At 48.7% G+C, this 22,811-nt stretch overlaps 1 protein-coding gene across 1 annotated transcript in view; it reads right to left on the reverse strand.

The window, feature by feature from the left end:
- Positions 1–22,811, reverse strand: part of LOC149428529 (otogelin-like protein) — a 35,462-nt gene that overhangs the window by 5,428 nt on the left and 7,223 nt on the right. Inside the window, exons 2-3 of the mRNA XM_089667298.1 lie at positions 17,794–17,913; positions 8,590–8,635 (exon numbers count right to left, since the gene is read on the reverse strand). Coding sequence (XP_089523424.1) covers positions 8,590–8,635 — 46 coding nt within the window. The 5' untranslated portion in view covers positions 17,794–17,913. The remainder of the gene's footprint in view (positions 1–8,589; positions 8,636–17,793; positions 17,914–22,811) is intronic.

Genomic DNA, 22,811 nt, shown 5'->3' on the forward strand with positions numbered 1-22,811 from the left:
AGTCAGGCAGGCCGGGTCGATAACTATCGGGCAGGTAGGTACAGGAGGAGCAGGCGGAGAGTAGTCAGGTCACGAGCCAGGTACAGCAACTAACGGACAGGTAGGTACAGGGGGTCAGGCGGAGAGTAGTCAGGTCACGAGCCGGGTACAGCAACTAACGGACAGGTAGGTACAGGGGGTCAGGCAGAGAATGGTCGGGGTCACAAGCCAGGGATCAAACAGGAGAAGTCAGCAGAGGTCAGGATCAGGCAGGGTCAGCAACAAGGCAGGCAGAAACAGGAACAGGAATGCAGGTTGTGTGACCCCCCCGAGTGTGTGACCCCCGGAGTATGTGACCCCCAGAGTGTGTGACCCCCAGAGTGTGTGACCCCCAGAGTGTGTGACCCCCCCCAAGTGTGTGACCCCCCCCAAGTGTGTGACCCCCCCCAAGTGTGTGACCCAGGGAGAGTATGACACCCCCCCGAGTGTGTGATCTCCCAGAGTGTGTGACCCCCAGAGTGTGTGACCCCCAGAGTGTGTGACCCCCCCGAGTGTATGACCCCCCCGAGTGTGTGACCCTCAGAGTGTGTGACCCCCCCCAGACTGTGTGACCCGCCCAGTGTGTGACCCCCCCCCGAGTGTGTGACCCCCGGAGTGTGTGACCCCCCCCGAGTGTGTGACCCCCCCCAAGTGTGTGACCCCCCCCAAGTGTGTGATCCCCCCAAGTGTGTGACCCCCCCCAAGTGTGTGACCCCCCCAAGTGTGTGACCCAGGGAGAGTGTGACACCCCCCGAGTGTGTGACCTCCCCGAGTGTGTGACCCCCAGAGTGTGTGACCCCCCCAAGTGTGTGACCCCCCCAAGTGTGTGACCCAGGGAGAGTGTGACACCCCCCCGAGTGTGTGATCTCCAAGAGTGTGTGACCCCCCCGAGTGTGTGACCCCCCCCGAGTGTGTGACCCCGAGTGTGTGACCCCCGAAGTGTGTGACCCCCCCGAGTGTGTGACCCAGGGAGAGTGTGACACCCCCGAGTGTGTGATCTCCCAGAGTGTGTGACCCCCAGATTGTGTGACCCCCAGAGTATGTGACCCCCCCGAGTGTATGACCCCCAGAGTGTGTGACCCCCCCGAGTCTGTAACCCCCCCGAGTGTGTGACCCCCCCCCAGAGTGTGTGTCCCCCCCCAGAGTGTGTGACCCCCCCCAGAGTGTGTGACCCCCCCCAGAGTGTGTGACCCCCCAGTGTGACCCCCCCCCGAGTGTGTGACCCCCGGAGTATGTGACCCCCGGAGTGTGTGACCCCCCCAAGTGTGTGACCCCCCAAGTGTGTGACCCCCCCCCAAGTGTGTGACCCAGGGAGAGTGTGACACCCCCCGAGTGTGTGACCTCCCCGAGTGTGTGACCCCCAGAGTGTGTGACCCCCCCCAAGTGTGTGACCCCCCCCAAGTGTGTGACCCCCCCAAGTGTGTGACCCCCCCAAGTGTGTGACCCAGGGAGAGTGTGACACCCCCCCGAGTGTGTGATCTCCAAGAGTGTGTGACCCCGCCCCCCCGAGTGTGTGACCCCCCCGAGTGTGTGACCCCCCCGAGTGTGTGACCCCGAGTGTGTGACCCCCGAAGTGTGTGACCCCCCCGAGTGTGTGACCCAGGGAGAGTGTGACACCCCCCCGAGTGTGTGATCTCCCAGAGTGTGTGACCCCAGAGTGTGTGACCCCCAGAGTATGTGACCCCCAGAGTGTATGACCCCAGAGTGTGTGACCCCAGAGTGTGTGACCCCAGAGTGTGTGACCCCCCCGAGTCTGTAACCCCCCCGAGTGTGTGACCCTCAGAGTGTGTGACCCAGGGAGTGTGTGACCCCCCCCAGAGTGTGTGACCCCCCCCAGTGTGACCCCCCCGAGTGTGTGACCCCTGGAGTGTGTGACCCCCGGAGTATGTGACCCCCAGAGTGTGTGACCCCCAGAGTGTGTGACCCCCCCAAGTGTGTGACCCCCCCAAGTGTGTGACCCAGGGAGAGTGTGACACCCCCCCGAGTGTGTGACCTCCCCGAGTGTGTGACCCCCCCAAGTGTGTGACCCCTCCCAAGTGTGTGACCCCCCCAAGTGTGTGACCCCCCCAAGTGTGTGACCCAGGGAGAGTGTGACACCCCCCTGAGTGTGTGATCTCCCAGAGTGTGTGACCCCCCCCAAGTGTGTGATCTCCAAGAGTGTGTGACCCCCCCCTCGAGTATGTGACCCCCCGAGTGTGTGACCCCAAGTGTGTGACCCCCGAAGTGTGTGACCCCCCCGAGTGTGTGACCCCCCCCGAGTGTGACACACCCCAGAGTGTGTGACCCCCCCCGAGTGTGTGACCCAGGGAGTGTGTGACCCCCCCCGAGTGTGTGACCCCCCCCCGAGTGTGTGACCCCCCCCGAGTGTGTGACCCCCCCCGAGTATGTGACCCCCAGAGTATGTGACCCCCAGAGTGTGTGACCCCCCCCAAGTGTGTGACCCCCCCAAGTGTGTGACCCCCCCAAGTGTGTGACCCCCCCAAGTGTGTGACCCAGGGAGAGTGTGACACCCCCCTGAGTGTGTGATCTCCCAGAGTGTGTGACCCCCCCCCCCCGATTGTGTGACCCCCCCCAAGTGTGTGACCCCCCCCCCCAAGTGTGTGACCTCCCCGAGTGTGTGACTCCCCCCCAAGTGTGTGACCCCCCCCCCCCAAGTGTGTGACCCCCCCCAAGTGTGTGACCCAGGGAGAGTGTGACCCCCCCCGAGTGTGTGACCTCCCCGAGTGTGTGACCCCCGGAGTGTGTGACCCCCGAAGTGTGTGACCCCCGAAGTGTGTGACCCCCCAGAGTGTGTGACCCCCCTGAGTGTGTGACAACCAGAGTGTGTGACCCCGGAACAGAACAGCCTGGAATGTACACATCAGACCTATACTCGGGGTATATAGGTGATATATATATATTATAGTCGGGTATGTACTCGGGGTATATAGGTGATATATATATATTATAGTCGGGTATGTATTCGGGGTATATAGGTGATATATATATAGTATAGTCAGGTATGTACTCGGGGTATATAGGTGATATATATATAGTATAGTCAGGTATGTACTCGGGGTATATAGGTGATATATATATAGTATAGTCGGGTGTGTACTCGGGGTATATAGGTGATATATATAGTATAGTCGGGTATGTACTCGGGGTATATAGGTGATATATATATAGTATAGTCGGGTGTGTACTCGGGGTATATAGGTGATATATATAGTATAGTCGGGTATGTACTCGGGGTATATAGGTGATATATATAGTATAGTCGGGTATGTACACGGGGTATATAGGTGATATATATAGTATAGTCGGGTATGTACACGGGGTATATAGGTGATATATATATATATAGTATAGTCGGGTATGTACTCGGGGTATATAGGTGATATATATAGTATAGTCGGGTATGTACTCGGGGTATATAGGTGATATATATAGTATAGTCGGGTATGTACACGGGGTATATAGGTGATATATATAGTATAGTCGGGTATGTATTCGGGGTATATAGGTGATATATATATAGTATAGTCGGGTATGTACTCGGGGTATATAGGTGATATATATATAGTATAGTCGGGTATGTACTCGGGGTATATAGGTGATATATATAGTATAGTCGGGTATGTACTCGGGGTATATAGGTGATATATATAGTATAATTAGGTATGTACTCGGGGTATATAGGTGATATATAGTATAGTCAGGTATGTACACGGGGTATATAGGTGTCAGGAATGGACTTGCCAATAGTGGTGGGACTCACCTGCCTTGTGGGCTGCAGTACCAGGGCTGGCCAGCGGGTGCTCTCAACAACCAGAGGTTCACTTCGGCAATTAGCCATCACCTGGGGCTGATTGCAGGTGGTGTATTTAAGGGATGGCCAGACCTGCAGTCTGCGCCTTGGTGTGTGTTTTTCCATGGGCCCCTGTACCTTGTAACCTGCATTCCTGTTCCTGTTTCTGCCTGCCTTGTTGCCGACCCTGCCTGATCCTGACCTCTGCTGACTTCTCCTGTTTGATCCCTGGCTTGTGACCCCGACCATTCTCTGCCTGACCCCCTGTACCTACCTGTCCGTTAGTTGCTGTACCCGGCTCGTGACCTGACTACTCTCCGCCTGCTCCTCCTGTACCTACCTGCCCGATAGTTATCGACCCGGCCTGCCTGACTACGTTATGCTCTATATGTGTATGTACCTGTGTATCTATATCAGTTTAGGTTTGGGTTTGTTTCACCTTGTTGTATGTATTTGTGTTAGCTTGGGGTTTGTTGTATGTATTTGTGTTAGCTTGGGGTTTGTTGTATGTATTTGTGTTAGCTTGGGGTTTGTTGTATGTATTTGTGTTAGCTTGGGGTTTGTTGTATGTATTTGTGTTAGCTTGGGGTTTGTTGTATGTATTTGTGTTAGCTTGGGGTTTGTTGTATGTATTTGTGTTATCTTGGGGTTTGTTGTATGTATTTGTGTTAGCTTGGGGTTTGTTGTATGTATTTGTGTTAGCTTGGGGTTTGTTGTATGTATTTGTGTTAGCTTGGGGTTTGTTGTATGTATTTGTGTTAGCTTGGGGTTTGTTGTATGTATTTGTGTTAGCTTGGGGTTTGGTGCGCTGCGTTTGTATTTGTATTGTTAGTCTTAATAAATTGTCTTATTTATACCATATCTGAAGCCTGCGTTTCCCTGTGTCAGTCCACACACTTCTGGTCACACCCGCATCTCTGACAATAGGTAATATATATATATAGTATAGTCAGGTATGTACACGGGGTATATAGTATAGTCAGGTATGTACACGGGGTATATAGTATAGTCAGGTATGTACACAGGGTATATAGGTGATATATATATAGTATAGTCAGGTATGTACACAGGGTATATAGGTGATATATATATAGTATAGTCAGGTATGTACACAGGGTATATAGGTGATATATATAGTATAGTCGGGTATGTACTCGGGGTATATAGTATAGTCAGGTATGTACACGGGGTATATAGGTGATATATATAGTATAGTCGGGTATGTACTCGGGGTATATAGTATAGTCAGGTATGTACACGGGGTATATAGTATAGTCAGGTATGTACACGGGGTATATAGTATAGTCAGGTATGTACACGGGGTATATAGTATAGTCAGGTATGTACACAGGGTATATAGGTGATATATATATAGTATAGTCAGGTATGTACACAGGGTATATAGGTGATATATATATAGTATAGTCAGGTATGTACACAGGGTATATAGGTGATATATATAGTATAGTCGGGTATGTACTCGGGGTATATAGTATAGTCAGGTATGTACACGGGGTATATAGGTGATATATATAGTATAGTCGGGTATGTACTCGGGGTATATAGTATAGTCAGGTATGTACACGGGGTATATAGTATAGTCAGGTATGTACACAGGGTATATAGGTGATATATATATAGTATAGTCAGGTATGTACACAGGGTATATAGGTGATATATATATAGTATAGTCAGGTATGTACACGGGGTATATAGTATAGTCAGGTATGTACACGGGGTATATAGGTGATATATATATTATAGTCGGGTATGTATTCGGGGTATATAGGTGATATATATATATTATAGTCGGGTATGTATTCGGGGTATATAGGTGATATATATAGTATAGTCGGGTATGTACACGGGGTATATAGTATAGTCAGGTATGTACACGGGGTATATAGGTGATATATATATTATAGTCGGGTATGTATTCGGGGTATATAGGTGATATATATATATTATAGTCGGGTATGTATTCGGGGTATATAGGTGATATATATAGTATAGTCGGGTATGTATTCGGGGTATATAGGTGATATATATATAGTATAGTCGGGTGTGTACTCGGAGTATATAGGTGATATATATAGTATAGTCGGGTATGTACTCGGGGTATATAGGTGATATGTATAGTCGGGTATGTACTCGGGGTATATAGGTGATATATATAGTATAGTCGGGTATGTACTCGGGGTATATAGGTGATATATATAGTATAGTCGGGTATGTACTCGGGGTATATAGGTGATATATATATAGTATAGTCGGGTGTGTACTCGGGGTATATAGGTGATATATATAGTATAGTCGGGTATGTACTCGGGGTATATAGGTGATGTATATAGTATAGTCGGGTATGTACACGGGGTATATAGGTGATGTATATAGTATAGTCGGGTATGTACTCGGGGTATATAGGTGATATATATAGTATAGTCGGGTATGTACTCGGGGTATATAGGTGATGTATATAGTATGGTCGGGTATGTACACGGGGTATATAGGTGATATTATATAGTATAGTCGGGTATGTACTCGGGGTATATAGGTGATATATATATAGTATAGTCGGGTATGTACTCGGGGTATATAGGTGATATATATAGTATAGTCGGGTATGTACTCGGGGTATATAGGTGATATATATATAGTATAGTCGGGTATGTACTCGGGGTATATAGGTGATATATATAGTATAGTCGGGTATGTACTCGGGGTATATAGGTGATATATATAGTATAGTCAGGTATGTACTCGGGGTATATAGGTGATATATATATAGTATAGTCGGGTATGTACTCGGGGTATATAGGTGATATATATATAGTATGGTCGGGTATGTACACGGGGTATATAGGTGATATATATAGTATAGTCGGGTATGTACTCAAGGTATATAGGTGATATATATAGTATAGTCGGGTATGTACTCGGGGTATATAGGTGATATTTATATAGTATGGTCGGGTATGTACACGGGGTATATAGGTGATATATATATAGTATGGTCGGGTATGTACACGGGGTATATAGGTGATATATATATAGTATGGTCGGGTATGTACTCGGGGTATATAGGTGATATATATATAGTATGGTCGGGTATGTACTCGGGGTATATAGGTGATATATATATAGTATGGTCGGGTATGTACACGGGGTATATAGGTGATATATATATAGTATAGTCGGGTATGTACACGGGGTATATAGGTGATATATATAGTATGGTCGGGTATGTACACGGGGTATATAGGTGATATATATAGTATGGTCGGGTATGTACACGGGGTATATAGGTGATATATATAGTATACTCGGGGTATATAGGTGATATATATATATTATAGTTGGGTATGTACACGGGGTATATAGGTGATATATATAGTATAGTCGGGTATGTACTCGGGGTATATAGGTGATATATATAGTATGCTCGGGTATGTACTCGGGGTATATAGGTGATATATATAGTATAGTCGGGTATGTACTCGGGGTATATAGGTGATATATATAGTATGCTCGGGTATGTACTCGGGGTATATAGGTGATATATATAGTATAGTCGGTATGTACTCGGGGTATATAGGTGATATATATAGTATAGTCGGGTATGTACACGGGGTATATAGGTGATATATATAGTATAGTCGGGTATGTACTCGGGGTATATAGGTGATATATATATAGTATGGTCGGGTATGTACACGGGGTATATAGGTGATATATATAGTATAGTCGGGTATGTACTCGGGGTATATAGGTGATATATATAGTATAGTCGGGTATGTACACGGGGTATATAGGTGATATATATAGTATAGTCGGGTATGTACTCGGGGTATATAGGTGATATATATATAGTATGGTCGGGTATGTACACGGGGTATATAGGTGATATATATAGTATAGTCGGGTATGTACTCGGGGTATATAGGTGATATATATAGTATAGTCGGGTATGTACTCGGGGTATATAGGTGATATATATATAGTATGGTCGGGTATGTACACGGGGTATATAGGTGATATATATAGTATAGTCGGGTATGTACTCGGGGTATATAGGTGATGTATATAATATAGTCAGGTATGTACTCGGGGTATATAGGTGATATATATATTATAGTCGGGTATGTACACGGGGTATATAGGTGATATATATATAGTATAGTCGGGTATGTACACGGGGTATATAGGTGATATATATATAGTATGGTCGGGTATGTACACGGGGTATATAGGTGATATATAGTATGGTCGGGTATGTACACGGGGTATATAGGTGATATATATATATAGTATGGTCGGGTATGTATTCGGGGTATATAGGTGATGTATATAGTATAGTCGGGTATGTACACGGGGTATATAGGTGATATATAGTATGGTCGGGTATGTACACGGGTATATAGGTGATATATATAGTATGGTCGGGTATGTACACGGGGTATATAGGTGATATATATATAGTATGGTCGGGTATGTACACGGGGTATATAGGTGATATATATATAGTATGGTCGGGTATGTACACGGGGTATATAGGTAATATATAGTATGGTCGGGTATGTATTCGGGGTATATAGGTGATGTATATAGTATAGTCAGGTATGTACACGGGGTATATAGGTGGTATATATAGTATGGTCGGGTATGTACACGGGGTATATAGGTGGTATATATAGTATGGTCGGGTATGTACACGGAGTATATAGGTGGTATGTTGTTCTGCGCTCCTCCTATGAGAGCTCCATAGCCGGCGGTTTACTTACACGTTTTGCAGCACCCGTCCAGGAAGGAGACGACATATCCGCCCATCTAGAAGACGAGAGAGAAAAATCGGAGGAATCATTTCTGCCAATCAGCCAATATTAGCTACATACTTCCATAGCAGGGATCACATGATCCGCGACTTATCACAGCCAATCAGAATTCATCTCCTTGTGACCTCACTAATCCCTCCCCTATGGGATCATTCCTCTGTATCTGTAGAGATCCCCATATCCATACATCTCTGTATCTACAGTCTATATATAGATTGGCGGTTAGTCAGTTGCCTGAATCTGTCACGTCATGTGATCACCTCCGAAGTATCCAATCCTCGAAGGATCGTGTAAACGCGTTTGATTATTTTTGTTGGTTTTGCGGTATTTCTTGCGCTCGTTGCAGAGCGGACCTCAGGCTGGAGTGGGACAGGAAACATTTAGCAGTGGTAGTGATATAACAGGCCCATCTCAGGGCTACTGGTTGTCAGGGAGCCATCACCCGCCAGCATCCTAACGACCAATAAAAAAAATCAGGATTCCCCCAAAAACACAAACCAGAGCCTTACCTGAGCACACAGCATGTGCCCCCTCCCTCCTGAACCATGCCAGGCCACATGCCTTCAGCATGGAGGGGTGCCCCATGTTGATGAGGACAAGGACCACCTCTTCGCAGCCCCTGGCCCGGTGGTTGTGGGAGTCTGAAGGTGGGTCTGTATGGCCTAGAAGAGCCTGGTATAGAATTTAGGGGGACCTCATGCTAGGTCTGGTGTACCCTTACAATTTATACCAGACCTGATGGGCCTAGAGTGTCGTCTGGAACCCCAAATGCATTTTGTTTTTGTTATTATTGTCCCCATCTTTTTGCTTACATTCATCTGTCAGTCGAAAATCTCCGGCTGACAGCTGATTGAGCTGGGTGGGGAGGAGTCACTGGTTGCTAGGATGCTGGCCGGTGTTGGCTCCCTGACAACCAGGACCCTGAGATGAAGCTGTCACTTTTGGTGGGGTGTTGAAACCAGTGCTGTATGTTTCAGCTCGACCTCGATATAATTAACAAAAGGTATTTTTATTGTGATATTCACCACATTTCCACTCCGGTATAGAGATGGTAGAGAGCTGGAATATGTTCATCTGCCCAGGAGAGTCTGGACTCGCTTCCTTCAGGACTGCCTGGTACCCCCTGGCGGTTTATGGGGTATCGTCCCATTGCACCCATACTTGGCAACCGTGTAGGAGAGTCAGTCTTATGGATCTCAGTTCCAGGATGTTGAGGAGGAGCTTCAACTCCTGTTGGGACTAAGCTCACAGGACAGTCAGGGAATTGTAAACCTCGCCCAACTCATCAGGTTTGTGTCTGTCATTTCCACCTTCCAGGGAGAGGATTTCCCAGATTCTAGGGCCCAGTTAGAAGTCCACCATGCCAGGAAGATGTTTTCATGGTTGGACAATAGTAGTGGGCAATCCAGAGAGAAGATCTGCTTGTCCCACATTGTGAGAATGTTGATCTGCAAGGGTCTCCAGTGGAGCTGAGCACAGGGGACGCCTCAATGCAGGTAACCATGAAGCCCAGGACCCTCATACATAGAAGTGAGTTGTGGGGGGCAGGGTTGATCTGAGAGTTTGACAGTTGGACCTCAGAGAAGTAATCTTTTCCTGGGGAAGGGACATTCTTGGCTGGGCTGCTTCCAAGATCAGTCCCAAATAGTCCAGATGATGGCAAGGCTAGAGAGCAGACTTCTTGAAGCTGATCACCCATCTAAAACCATGGCTGAGGAATCCTTGGGCAGAAGTTCATATAGGTACCCCGTGAGAACTTAGCTAGGCCAGGAGCACAGCAAGCACTTTTGTGAAGACTTTTGGTGCAGAGGAAAACCAGAATGGCAAATGTAGTATGTTAGTATCTCACAGGACAGCGTAGAAAGCGTTGGTGTGCAGGACAGATGGGCATGTGAAGATCAGCATCTTTGATGTCCACTGAAGTAAGATATTCCCCTAATCTGAAAGAAGTTATAACAGATCTTGCGGAATTTAGAGACACACAGATATCAGTTTAGGCATTTTGGGTCCAAAATGGGGCAAACTGTGAATAGATTTGAGTCAAACCCGTTGACCTTTCCTCTGAAGGAACTGAGATCATCATTCCTTGTGCCACCTTACCCTCCTCAATGTCATCCTTGAAGGGGTTAGGAGGATCATAGTCATACTCCGGAATATAGCCAGGTGGTGAAGAGGTAGCACAGCACTTTTGGGTCCTGACAGTCTCCAAATGAAATCAGACATAGTTGCAGTGAAAATTGCTTGGTCAGGTAGACCAGGTCAGGTAGACCAGGTCAGGTAGACCACCTGAGAAGGAGCTGGAATTAAAGGAAGGGAACTGCCAGTGCAGGACCTTGCTCCAACACAGGGGAATACCTATTGCCCTGAACATTTTGGTGGCTTGCCCTAGTGGCGTCTGTAGCCGAGCTATCTGGTCCTCGTTTCAGTTCCTCGTCTCACACCTCCCCTGTAAGGGACTCAAGAAACAAATTAAGAGGGTATTTCTGAAGAGAGCAGCTATACCTGGGCACTGACTGACGCCCTGTTGCTGTGTCTCTGGATAGTCAGACAACACGCGCTATGTCTTCTCAGAGGAAATGGCGGGCTGAAGTGCGTCAGCCTGAAGGTGCACTGCAACTACATCACTACCCAAAGAACAACTCTGTGTGCGAAGAACCCACCGGATTTCCAGTGGTGAGCATTATGGAAACATGAACTATCCCCATGAAGTAGAGATGTTCCAGCGGGGCTGAATAACACTCCACATGTAAAAACAAGACTCCATCATACCTACAGGGAGACCCGTCTTACCACATCCATACTGCAGCTTCCCAGAGGGAACCAAGCCTTACCCATCATGGCCATACTTCAGAAGGGGTCTTCAGGAACTGGGTGCCATAGGAATGGACTACCACCCTGGACCGGTATGACACCCTTCAGCTAACTACACTTGCTGCACCACATACCACGGTGTCAAATTCAGGATCCCGTGCCTGAAGCAAACATTAAAAGGCCACCCCCTCCCCCCTCCCCATGCTGCTGTGAGGTCCAGGTACAGTTCCCAAGATGTACATTGAAGGTAACTGATCTAGAACCTGCTAGTGAGCCCTGAGGATATCAGCAGTTGGATCTCGGTAGAAGTGTCAGTTGTATTGAACAATAAGAAGAACAATTTCGAGACGTCTCCATAAGAGATCCATCACCTAAGGACACCAGCAAAAAAACTGAGTCCCACAGAGTGGATGGGGTCATTTCCCGGCAAAGCCATTTCCAGTGTCCAATCACCTGAAGGTTGCAGCATATAACCCGGGGGGTCTGTGGCTACAAGTCCGGTGTCCTGTCCTCCAAGACGCGGATGCTCCTTGTGACAACAAGCCCGGTGAGTGCCGCCCTCGTCTCCAGAGTTTTGTGGTGATCCCCGTGTGTGCGCCCAATAGACGTTTTATAATAGTCGGCCAATGTTTCCGAGGGACCCATCATTTCATTACGAAGGACGTGGGACAGGTGGGTTACATGCCAATGGAACATTGGTTGCCCCATAAAGGCTTCGATATTCCTTGTGCCCAGTTCTGGGAGTGCCGCCATTGCTTCTCACGTTGTTATATATAGATATGGATTGGGTTGGAGGAAATGTTTCCAGGGATACGGATATTGAAGGACCATTCTCTGTATCCAGATTCCCTCTGTGAGGGGGGAGACCTGTCTAATGTACCAGACCGATGGATTGATAATGGGAGGGGGGAGACCTATACAATGTACCAGGCCGATGGATTGATAATGGGGGGGGAGACCTATACAATGTACCAGGCCGATGGATTTATAATGGGAGGGGGAGACCTATACAATGTACCAGACCGATGGATTGATAATGGGAGGGGGAGACCTATACAATGTACCAGACCGATGGATTGATAATGGGAGGGGGAGACCTATACAATGTACCAGGCCGATGGATTTATAATGGGAGGGGGAGACCTATACAATGTACCAGACCGATGGATTGATAATGGGAGGGGGGAGACCTATACAATGTACCAGGCCGATGGATTGATAATGGGAGGGGGTAGACCTGTCTAATGTACCAGGCCGATGGATTTATAATGGGAGGGGGAGACCTATACAATGTACCAGACCGATGGATTGATAATGGGAGGGGGAGACCTATACAATGTACCAGACCGATGGATTGATAATGGGAGGGGGGAGACCTATACAATGTACCAGGCCGATGGATTGATAATGGGAGGGGGTAGACCTGTCTAATGTACCAGGCCGATGGATTTATAATGGGAGGGGGAGACCTATACAATGTACCAGACCGATGGATTGATAATGGGAGGGGGAGACCTATACAATGTACCAGACCGATGGATTGATAATGGGAGGGGGAAGACCTATACAATGTACCAGACCGATGGATTGATAATGGGAGGGGGAGACCTATACAATGTACCAGACCGATGGATTGATAATGGGAGGGGGAAGACCTATACAATGTACCAGACCGATGGATTGATAATGGGAGGGGGGAGACCTATACAATGTACCAGGCCGATGGATTGATAATGGGAGGGGGGAGACCTGTCTAATATACCAGGCAGATGGATTTATAATGGGAGGGGGAGACCTATACAATGTACCAGACCAATGGATTGATAATGGGAGGGGGAAGACCTGTCTAATGTACCAGATCAATGGATTTATAATGGGAGGGGGGAGACCTATACAATGTACCAGATCAATGGATTTATAATGGGAGGGGGGAGACCTGTCTAATGTACCAGACCGATGGATTGATAATGGGAGGGGGAAGACCTTTACAATGTACCAGACCGATGGATTGATAATGGGGGGGGGAGACCTATACAATGTACCAGACCGATGGATTGATAATGGGAGGGGGAAGACCTATACAATGTACCAGACCGATGGATTGATAATGGGAGGGGGAAGACCTATACAATGTACCAGACCGATGGATTGATAATGGGAGGGGGGAGACCTATACAATGTACCAGGCCGATGGATTGATAATGGGAGGGGGGAGACCTGTCTAATATACCAGGCAGATGGATTTATAATGGGAGGGGGAGACCTATACAATGTACCAGACCAATGGATTGATAATGGGAGGGGGAAGACCTGTCTAATGTACCAGATCAATGGATTTATAATGGGAGGGGGGAGACCTATACAATGTACCAGATCAATGGATTTATAATGGGAGGGGGGAGACCTGTCTAATGTACCAGACCGATGGATTGATAATGGGAGGGGGAAGACCTTTACAATGTACCAGACCGATGGATTGATAATGGGGGGGGGAGACCTATACAATGTACCAGACCGATGGATTGATAATGGGAGGGGGAAGACCTGTCTAATGTACCAGATCAATGGATTTATAATGGGAGGGGGGAGACCTATACAATGTACCAGACCGATGGATTGATAATGGGGGGGGAGACCTATACAATGTACCAGACCGATGGATTGATAATGGGAGGGGGGAGACCTATACAATGTACCAGACCGATGGATTGATAATGGGAGGGGGGAGACCTATACAATGTACCAGATCGATGGATTTATAATGGGAGGGGGAAGACCTGTCTAATGTACCAGACCGATGGATTGATAATGGGGGGGGAGACCTATACAATGTACCAGACCGATGGATTTATAATGGGAGGGGGAGACCTATACAATGTACCAGACCGATGGATTTATAATGGGAGGGGGAGACCTATACAATGTACCAGACCGATGGATTGATAATGGGAGGGGGGAGACCTATACAATGTACCAGACCGATGGATTGATAATGGGAGGGGGGAGACCTATACAATGTACCAGACCGATGGATTGATAATGGGAGGGGGAAGACCTATACAATGTACCAGACTGATGGATTGATAATGGGAGGGGGGAGACCTGTCTAATATACCAGGCAGATGGATTTATAATGGGAGGGGGAGACCTATACAATGTACCAGACCGATGGATTGATAATGGGAGGGGGGAGACCTATACAATGTACCAGACCGATGGATTGATAATGGGAGGGGGGAGACCTATACAATGTACCAGGCCGATGGATTGATAATGGGAGGGGGGAGACCTGTCTAATATACCAGGCAGATGGATTTATAATGGGAGGGGGAGACCTATACAATGTACCAGACCGATGGATTGATAATGGGAGGGGGAAGACCTGTCTAATGTACCAGATCAATGGATTTATAATGGGAGGGGGGAGACCTATACAATGTACCAGATCAATGGATTTATAATGGGAGGGGGGAGACCTGTCTAATGTACCAGACCGATGGATTGATAATGGGAGGGGGAAGACCTTTACAATGTACCAGACCGATGGATTGATAATGGGGGGGGGAGACCTATACAATGTACCAGACCGATGGATTGATAATGGGAGGGGGAAGACCTGTCTAATGTACCAGATCAATGGATTTATAATGAGAGGGGGGAGACCTATACAATGTACCAGACCGATGGATTGATAATGGGGGGGGAGACCTATACAATGTACCAGACCGATGGATTGATAATGGGAGGGGGGAGACCTATACAATGTACCAGACCGATGGATTGATAATGGGAGGGGGGAGACCTATACAATGTACCAGATCGATGGATTTATAATGGGAGGGGGGAGACCAGTCTAATGTACCAGACCGATGGATTGATAATGGGGGGGGGAGACCTATACAATGTACCAGACCGATGGATTGATAATGGGAGGGGGAAGACCTATACAATGTACCAGGCCGATGGATTGATAATGGGAGGGGGGAGACCTATACAATGTACCAGGCCGATGGATTGATAATGGGAGGGGGGAGACCTATACAATGTACCAGATCAATGGATTTATAATGGGAGGGGGAGACCTATACAATGTACCAGACCGATGGATTGATAATGGGAGGGGGGAGACCTATACAATGTACCAGACCGATGGATTGATAATGGGAGGGGGAAGACCTGTCTAATGTACCAGATCAATGGATTTATAATGGGAGGGGGGAGACCTATACAATGTACCAGATCAATGGATTTATAATGGGAGGGGGGAGACCTGTCTAATGTACCAGACCGATGGATTGATAATGGGAGGGGGAAGACCTATACAATGTACCAGACCGATGGATTGATAATGGGGGGGGAGACCTATACAATGTACCAGACCGATGGATTTATAATGGGAGGGGGGAGACCTGTCTAATGTACCAGACCGATGGATTGATAATGGGGGGGGGAGACCTATACAATGTACCAGGCCGATGGATTGATAATGGGAGGGGGGAGACCAGTGTAATATACCAGACCGATGGATTGATAATGGGGGGGGGAGACCTATACAATGTACCAGACCGATGGATTGATAATGGGGGGGGAGACCTATACAATGTACCAGACCGATGGATTGATAATGGGGGGGGGGGGGAGACCTGTACAATGTACCAGACCGATGGATTGATAATGGGAGGGGGAGACCTATACAATGTACCAGACCGATGAATTGATAATGGGAGGGGGGAGACCTATACAATGTACCAGACCGATGGATTGATAATGGGAGGGGGGAGACCTATACAATGTACCAGACCGATGGATTGATAATGGGAGGGGGGAGACCAGTCTAATATACCAGACCGATGGATTGATAATGGGGGGGGGAGACCTATACAATGTACCAGACCGATGGATTGATAATGGGAGGGGGGAGACCTATACAATGTACCAGACCGATGGATTGATAATGGGAGGGGGGAGACCAGTCTAATATACCAGACCGATGGATTGATAATGGGAGGGGGGAGACCAGTGTAATATACCAGACCGATGGATTGATAATGGGGGGGGGGGAGACCTATACAATGTACCAGACCGGTGGATTGATAATGGGAGGGGGGAGACCAGTGTAATATACCAGACCGATGGATTGATAATGGGGGGGGGAGACCTATACAATGTACCAGACCGATGGATTGATAATGGGAGGGGGGAGACCTGTGTAATATACCAGACCGATGGATTGATAATGGGAGGGGGGAGACCTATACAATGTACCAGACCGATGGATTGATAATGGGAGGGGGGAGACCAGTCTAATATACCAGACCGATGGATTGATAATGGGAGGGGGGAGAGACCTATACAATGTACCAGACCGATGGATTGATAATGGGAGGGGGGAGACCAGTCTAATATACCAGACCGATGGATTGATAATGGGAGGGGGGAGACCAGTGTAATATACCAGACCGATGGATTGATAATGGGGGGGGGAGACCTATACAATGTACCAGACCGATGGATTGATAATGGGGGGGGGGAGACCTATACAATATACCAGACCGATGGATTGATAATGGGGGGGGGAGACCTATACAATATACCAGACCGATGGATTGATAATGGGAGGGGGGAGACCTATACAATGTACCAGACCGATGGATTGATAATGGGAGGGGGGAGACCTATACAATATACCAGACCGATGGATTTATAATGGGAGGGGGGAGACCTATACAATGTACCAGACCGATGGATTGATAATGGGAGGGGGGAGACCTATACAATGTACCAGATCGATGGATTTATAATGGGAGGGGGGAGACCTGTCTAATGTACCAGACCGATGGATTGATAATGGGGGGGGGAGACCTATACAATGTACCAGACCGATGGATTGATAATGGGAGGGGGGGGGGCGCTCCTGATCCTTGCAGGTTTCTATGATGTCCATAGAGATCACCCACTCATATAAATGGCGGCGGTCCATTCAGAAGGGTCTTTGCCGTAACCCTCGGAGACGCCTCTGCCGGTAACATCCACCTACTCATTGCTATGGAACAGCGTCATACATAATACAGAGAGGCAGGGCTGACACCGGCTCCTCCGGTCCCCGAACCCACCAATCAGCATTCATTTATACATCGTCTGGTTGGACAGCAACACTTGATGAGCATTGCAGGCCACAGACAGCCACAGTAGGGCTGAGCCAATCAGACGAAGCAGCTCCTGGGCCATGAGGAAGGAGGACGGCCCCCGAGGAGCCAGGTGTCAGCCCATCAGGAGCATGCAGGAAGAAGTCAGCCTACAAAGTGTCAGTTGTCACGGTTAGGAGGAGAATCATACACTGACCTTTATACATTCTGTCTCATTAAAGGGGGGGCAGTTGATGGCGGAGGTCACTAACACGGGTCCTACTGACGTGATTGTACAGTCGTATCTGAGGCACTTAGCTATCCAGGAGGAACCGGGCTAGGAGAGAAGAGAGTCAGTATATGTACAAGGAGGGGGGCAAGCTGAGTCCTGACACTAGGGGGCTGGAGGGGCTTCTATACCATGACACCACAGCAGGATATATGCAGGTCAGGAGAGGAGAGCCCATTATATGCAGGTCAGGAGAGGAGAGGAGAGCCCATTATATGCAGGTCAGGAGAGGAGAAGAGAGACCATTATCTGCAGGTCAGGAGAGGAGAGGAGAGCCCATTATATGCAGGTCAGGAGAGGAGAAGAAAGACCATTATCTGCAGGTCAAGAGAGGAGAGCCCATTATCTGCAGGTCAGGAGAGGAGAGGAGAGCCAATTATCTACAGGTCAGGAGAGGAGAGGAGAGCCCATTATCTACAGGTCAGGAGAAGAGAGCCCATTATATACAGGTCAGGAGAGGAGAGGAGAGCCCATTATCTGCAGGTCAGGAGAGGAGAGGAGAGCCCATTATCTGCAGGTCAGGAGAGGAGAGGAGAGCCCATTATCTACAGGTCAGGAGAGGAGAGGAGAGCCCATTATCTACAGGTCAGGAGAGGAGAGCCCATTATATGCAGGTCAGGAGAGGAGAAGAGAGACCATTATATACAGGTCAGGAGAAGAGAGCCCATTATATACAGGTCAGGAGAGGAGAGGAGAGCCCATTATCTGCAGGTCAGGAGAGGAGAGGAGAGCCCATTATCTGCAGGTCAGGAGAGGAGAGGAGAGCCCATTATCTAAGGGTCAGGAGAGGAGAGGAGAGCCCATTATCTACAGGTCAGGAGAGGAGAGCCCATTATATGCAGGTCAGGAGAGGAGAGCCCATTATCTACAGGTCAGGAGAGGAGAAGAGAGCCCATTATCTGCAGGTCAGGAGAGGAGAGGAGAGACCATTATATGCAGGTCAGGAGAGGAGAAGAGAGCCCATTATATACAGGTCAGGAGAGGAGAAGAGAGCCCATTATATACAGGTCAGGAGAGGAGAGCCCATTATCTGCAGGTCAGGAGAGGAGAAGAGAGCCCATTATATACAGGTCAGGAGAGGAGAGCCCATTATATGCAGGTCAGGAGAGGAGAGGAGAGGAGAGCCCATTATATACAGGTCAGGAGAGGAGAAGAGAGACCATTATCTGCAGGTCAGGAGAGGAGAAGAGAGCCCATTATCTACAGGTCAGGAGAGGAGAGCCCATTATCTGCAGGTCAGGAGAGGAGAAGAGAGCCCATTATCTACAGGTCAGGAGAGGAGAGCCCATTATCTGCAGGTCAGGAGAGGAGAAGAGAGCCCATTATCTACAGGTCAGGAGAGGAGAAGAGAGCACATTATCTACAGGTCAGGAGAGGAGAGGAGAGCCCATTATCTACAGGTCAGGAGAGAAGAGAGCCCATTATCTACAGGTCAGGAGAGGAGAAGAGAGCCCATTATATGCAGGTCAGGAGAGGAGAGCCCATTATATACAGGTCAGGAGAGGAGAGCCCATTATATGCAGGTCAGGAGAGGAGAGGAGAGCCCATTATCTACAGGTCAGGAGAGGAGAAGAGAGCCCATTATCTACAGGTCAGGAGAGGAGAGCCCATTATATACAGGTCAGGAGAGGAGAGCCCATTATATGCAGGTCAGGAGAGGAGAGCCCATTATCTACAGGTCAGGAGAGGAGAGGAGAGCCCATTATCTGCAGGTCAGGAGAGGAGAGCCCATTATCTACAGGTCAGGAGAGGAGAGCCCATTATATGCAGGTCAGGAGAGGAGAGGAGAGCCCATTATCTACAGGTCAGGAGAGGAGAAGAGAGCCCATTATCTACAGGTCAGGAGAGGAGAAGAGAGTACATTATCTACAGGTCAGGAGAGGAGAGCCCATTATATGCAGGTCAGGAGAGGAGAGCCCATTATCTACAGGTCAGGAGAGGAGAAGAGAGCCCATTATCTACAGGTCAGGAAAGGAGAGCTCATTATCTACAGGTCAGGAGAGGAGAGCCCATTATCTGCAGGTCAGGAGAGGAGAAGAGAGCCCATTATCTGCAGGTCAGGAGAGGAGAGGAGAGCCCACTATCTACAGGTCAGGAGAGGAGAGGAGAGCCCACTATCTACAGGTCAGGCGAGGAGAGCCCACTATCTACAGGTCAGGAGAGGAGAGGAGAGCCCATTATCTACAGGTCAGGAGAGGAGAGCCCATTATATACAGGTCAGGAGAGGAGAGGAGAGCCCATTATCTGCAGGTCAGGAGAGGAGAGCCCATTATCTACAGGTCAGGAGAGGAGAGCCCATTATCTACAGGTCAGGAGAGGAGAGCCCATTATCTACAGGTCAGGAGAGGAGAGGAGAGCCCATTATCTACAGGTCAGGAGAGGAGAGCCCATTATCTACAGGTCAGGAGAGGAGAAGAGAGCCCATTATCTACAGGTCAGGAGAGGAGAAGAGAGCCCATTATCTACAGGTCAGGAGGGGAGAAGAGAGCCCATTATCTACAGGTCAGGAGGGGAGAAGAGAGCCCATTATCTACAGGTCAGGAGAGGAGAAGAGAGCCCATTATCTACAGGTCAGGAGAGAAGAGCCCATTATCTACAGGTCAGGAGAGGAGAGCCCATTATCTGCAGGTCAGGAGAGGAGAAGAGAGCCCATTATCTACAGGTCAGGAGGGGAGAAGAGAGCCCATTATCTACAGGTCAGGAGGGGAGAAGAGAGCCCATTATCTACAGGTCAGGAGAGGAGAAGAGAGCCCATTATCTACAGGTCAGGAGGGGAGAAGAGAGCCCATTATCTACAGGTCAGGAGGGGAGAAGAGAGCCCATTATCTACAGGTCAGGAGGGGAGAAGAGAGCCCATTATCTACAGGTCAGGAGAGGAGAAGAGAGCCCATTATCTACAGGTCAGGAGGGGAGAAGAGAGCCCATTATCTACAGGTCAGGAGGGGAGAAGAGAGCCCATTATATACAGGTCAGGAGAGGAGAAGAGAGCCCATTATCTACAGGTCAGGAGAGGAGAGCCCATTATCTACAGGTCAGGAGAGGAGAAGAGAGCCCATTATCTACAGGTCAGGAGAGGAGAGCCCATTATATGCAGGTCAGGAGAGGAGTGCCCATTATCTACAGGTCAGGAGGGGAGAAGGGAGCCCATTATCTACAGGTCGGGAGAGGAGAAGAGAGCCCACTATCTACAGGTCAGGAGAGGAGAAGAGAGCCCATTATCTGCAGGTCAGGAGAGGAGAAGAGAGCCCATTATCTACAGGTCAGGAGAGGAGAAGAGAGCCCATTATCTACAGGTCAGGAGAGGAGAGCTCATTATCTGCAGGTCAGGAGAGGAGAGCCCATTATCTACAGGTCAGGAGAGGAGAAGAGAGCCCATTATCGACAGGTCAGGAGAGGAGAAGAGAGCCCATTATCTACAGGTCAGGAGAGGAGAAGAGAGCCCATTATCTACAGGTCAGGAGAGGAGAAGAGAGCCCATTATATATAGGTCAGGAGAGGAGAAGAGAGCCCATTATCTGCAGGTCAGGAGAGGAGAAGAGAGCCCATTATATACAGGTCAGGAGAGGAGAAGAGAGCCCATTATCTACAGGTCAGGAGAGGAGAAGAGAGCCCATTATCTACAGGTCAGGAGAGGAGAAGAGAGCCCATTATCTACAGGTCAGGAGAGGAGAAGAGAGCCCATTATATACAGGTCAGGAGAGGAGAAGAGAGCCCATTATCTACAGGTCAGGAGAGGAGAAGAGAGCCCATTATATACAGGTCAGGAGAGGAGAAGAGAGCCCATTATCTACAGGTCAGGAGAGGAGAAGAGAGCCCATTATCTACAGGTCAGGAGAGGAGAAGAGAGCCCATTATCTACAGGTCAGGAGAGGAGAAGAGAGCCCATTATCTACAGGTCAGGAGAGGAGAAGAGAGCCCATTATCTACAGGTCAGGAGGGGAGAAGGGAGCCCACTATCTACAGGTCGGGAGAGGAGAAGAGAGCCCACTATCTACAGGTCAGGAGAGGAGAAGAGAGTACATTATCTACAGGTCAGGAGAGGAGAGCTCATTATCTGCAGGTCAGGAGAGGAGAGCCCATTATCTGCAGGTCAGGAGAGGAGAGCCCATTATCTGCAGGTCAGGAGAGGAGAAGAGAGCACATTATCTGCAGGTCAGGTGAGGAGAAGAGAGCCCATTATCTACAGGTCAGGAGAGGAGAAGAGAGCCCATTATCTACAGGTCAGGAGAGGAGAAGAGAGCCCATTATCTACAGGTCAGGAGAGGAGAGCCCATTATCTACAGGTCAGGAGAGGAGAAGAGAGCCCATTATCTACAGGTCAGGAGAGGAGAAGAGAGCCCATTATCTACAGGTCAGGAGAGGAGAAGAGAGCCCATTATCTACAGGTCAGGAGAGGAGAGCCCATTATCTGCAGGTCAGGAGAGGAGAAGAGAGCCCATTATCTACAGGTCAGGAGAGGAGAGCCCATTATCTACAGGTCAGGAGAGGAGAAGAGAGACCATTATCTGCAGGTGGGGAGAGGAGAAATGAGCCCAATATCTGCAGGTCAGGAGAGGAGAAGAGAGCACATTATCTACAGGTCAGGAGAGGAGAAGAGAGCCCATTATCTGCAGGTCAGGAGAGGAGAAGAGAGCACATTATCTGCAGGTCAGGAGAGGAGAAGAGAGCCCAATATCTACAGGTCAGGAGAGGAGAAGAGAGCCCATTATATGCAGGTCAGGAGGGGAGAAGGGAGCCCATTATCTACAGGTCGGGAGAGGAGAAGAGAGCCCACTATCTACAGGTCAGGAGAGGAGAAGAGAGCCCATTATCTGCAGGTCAGGAGAGGAGAAGAGAGCCCATTATCTACAGGTCAGGACAGGAGAAGAGAGCCCATTATCTACAGGTCAGGAGAGGAGAAGAGAGCCCATTATCTACAGGTCAGGAGAGGAGAAGAGAGCCCATTA

The sequence above is a fragment of the Staurois parvus genome, unplaced genomic scaffold (assembly GCF_062004578.1).
Source record: "Staurois parvus isolate SC_StPar_1 unplaced genomic scaffold, SC_StPar_1.0 ptg003160l, whole genome shotgun sequence".
In the NCBI taxonomy this organism is placed as follows: Eukaryota; Metazoa; Chordata; class Amphibia; order Anura; family Ranidae; genus Staurois; species Staurois parvus.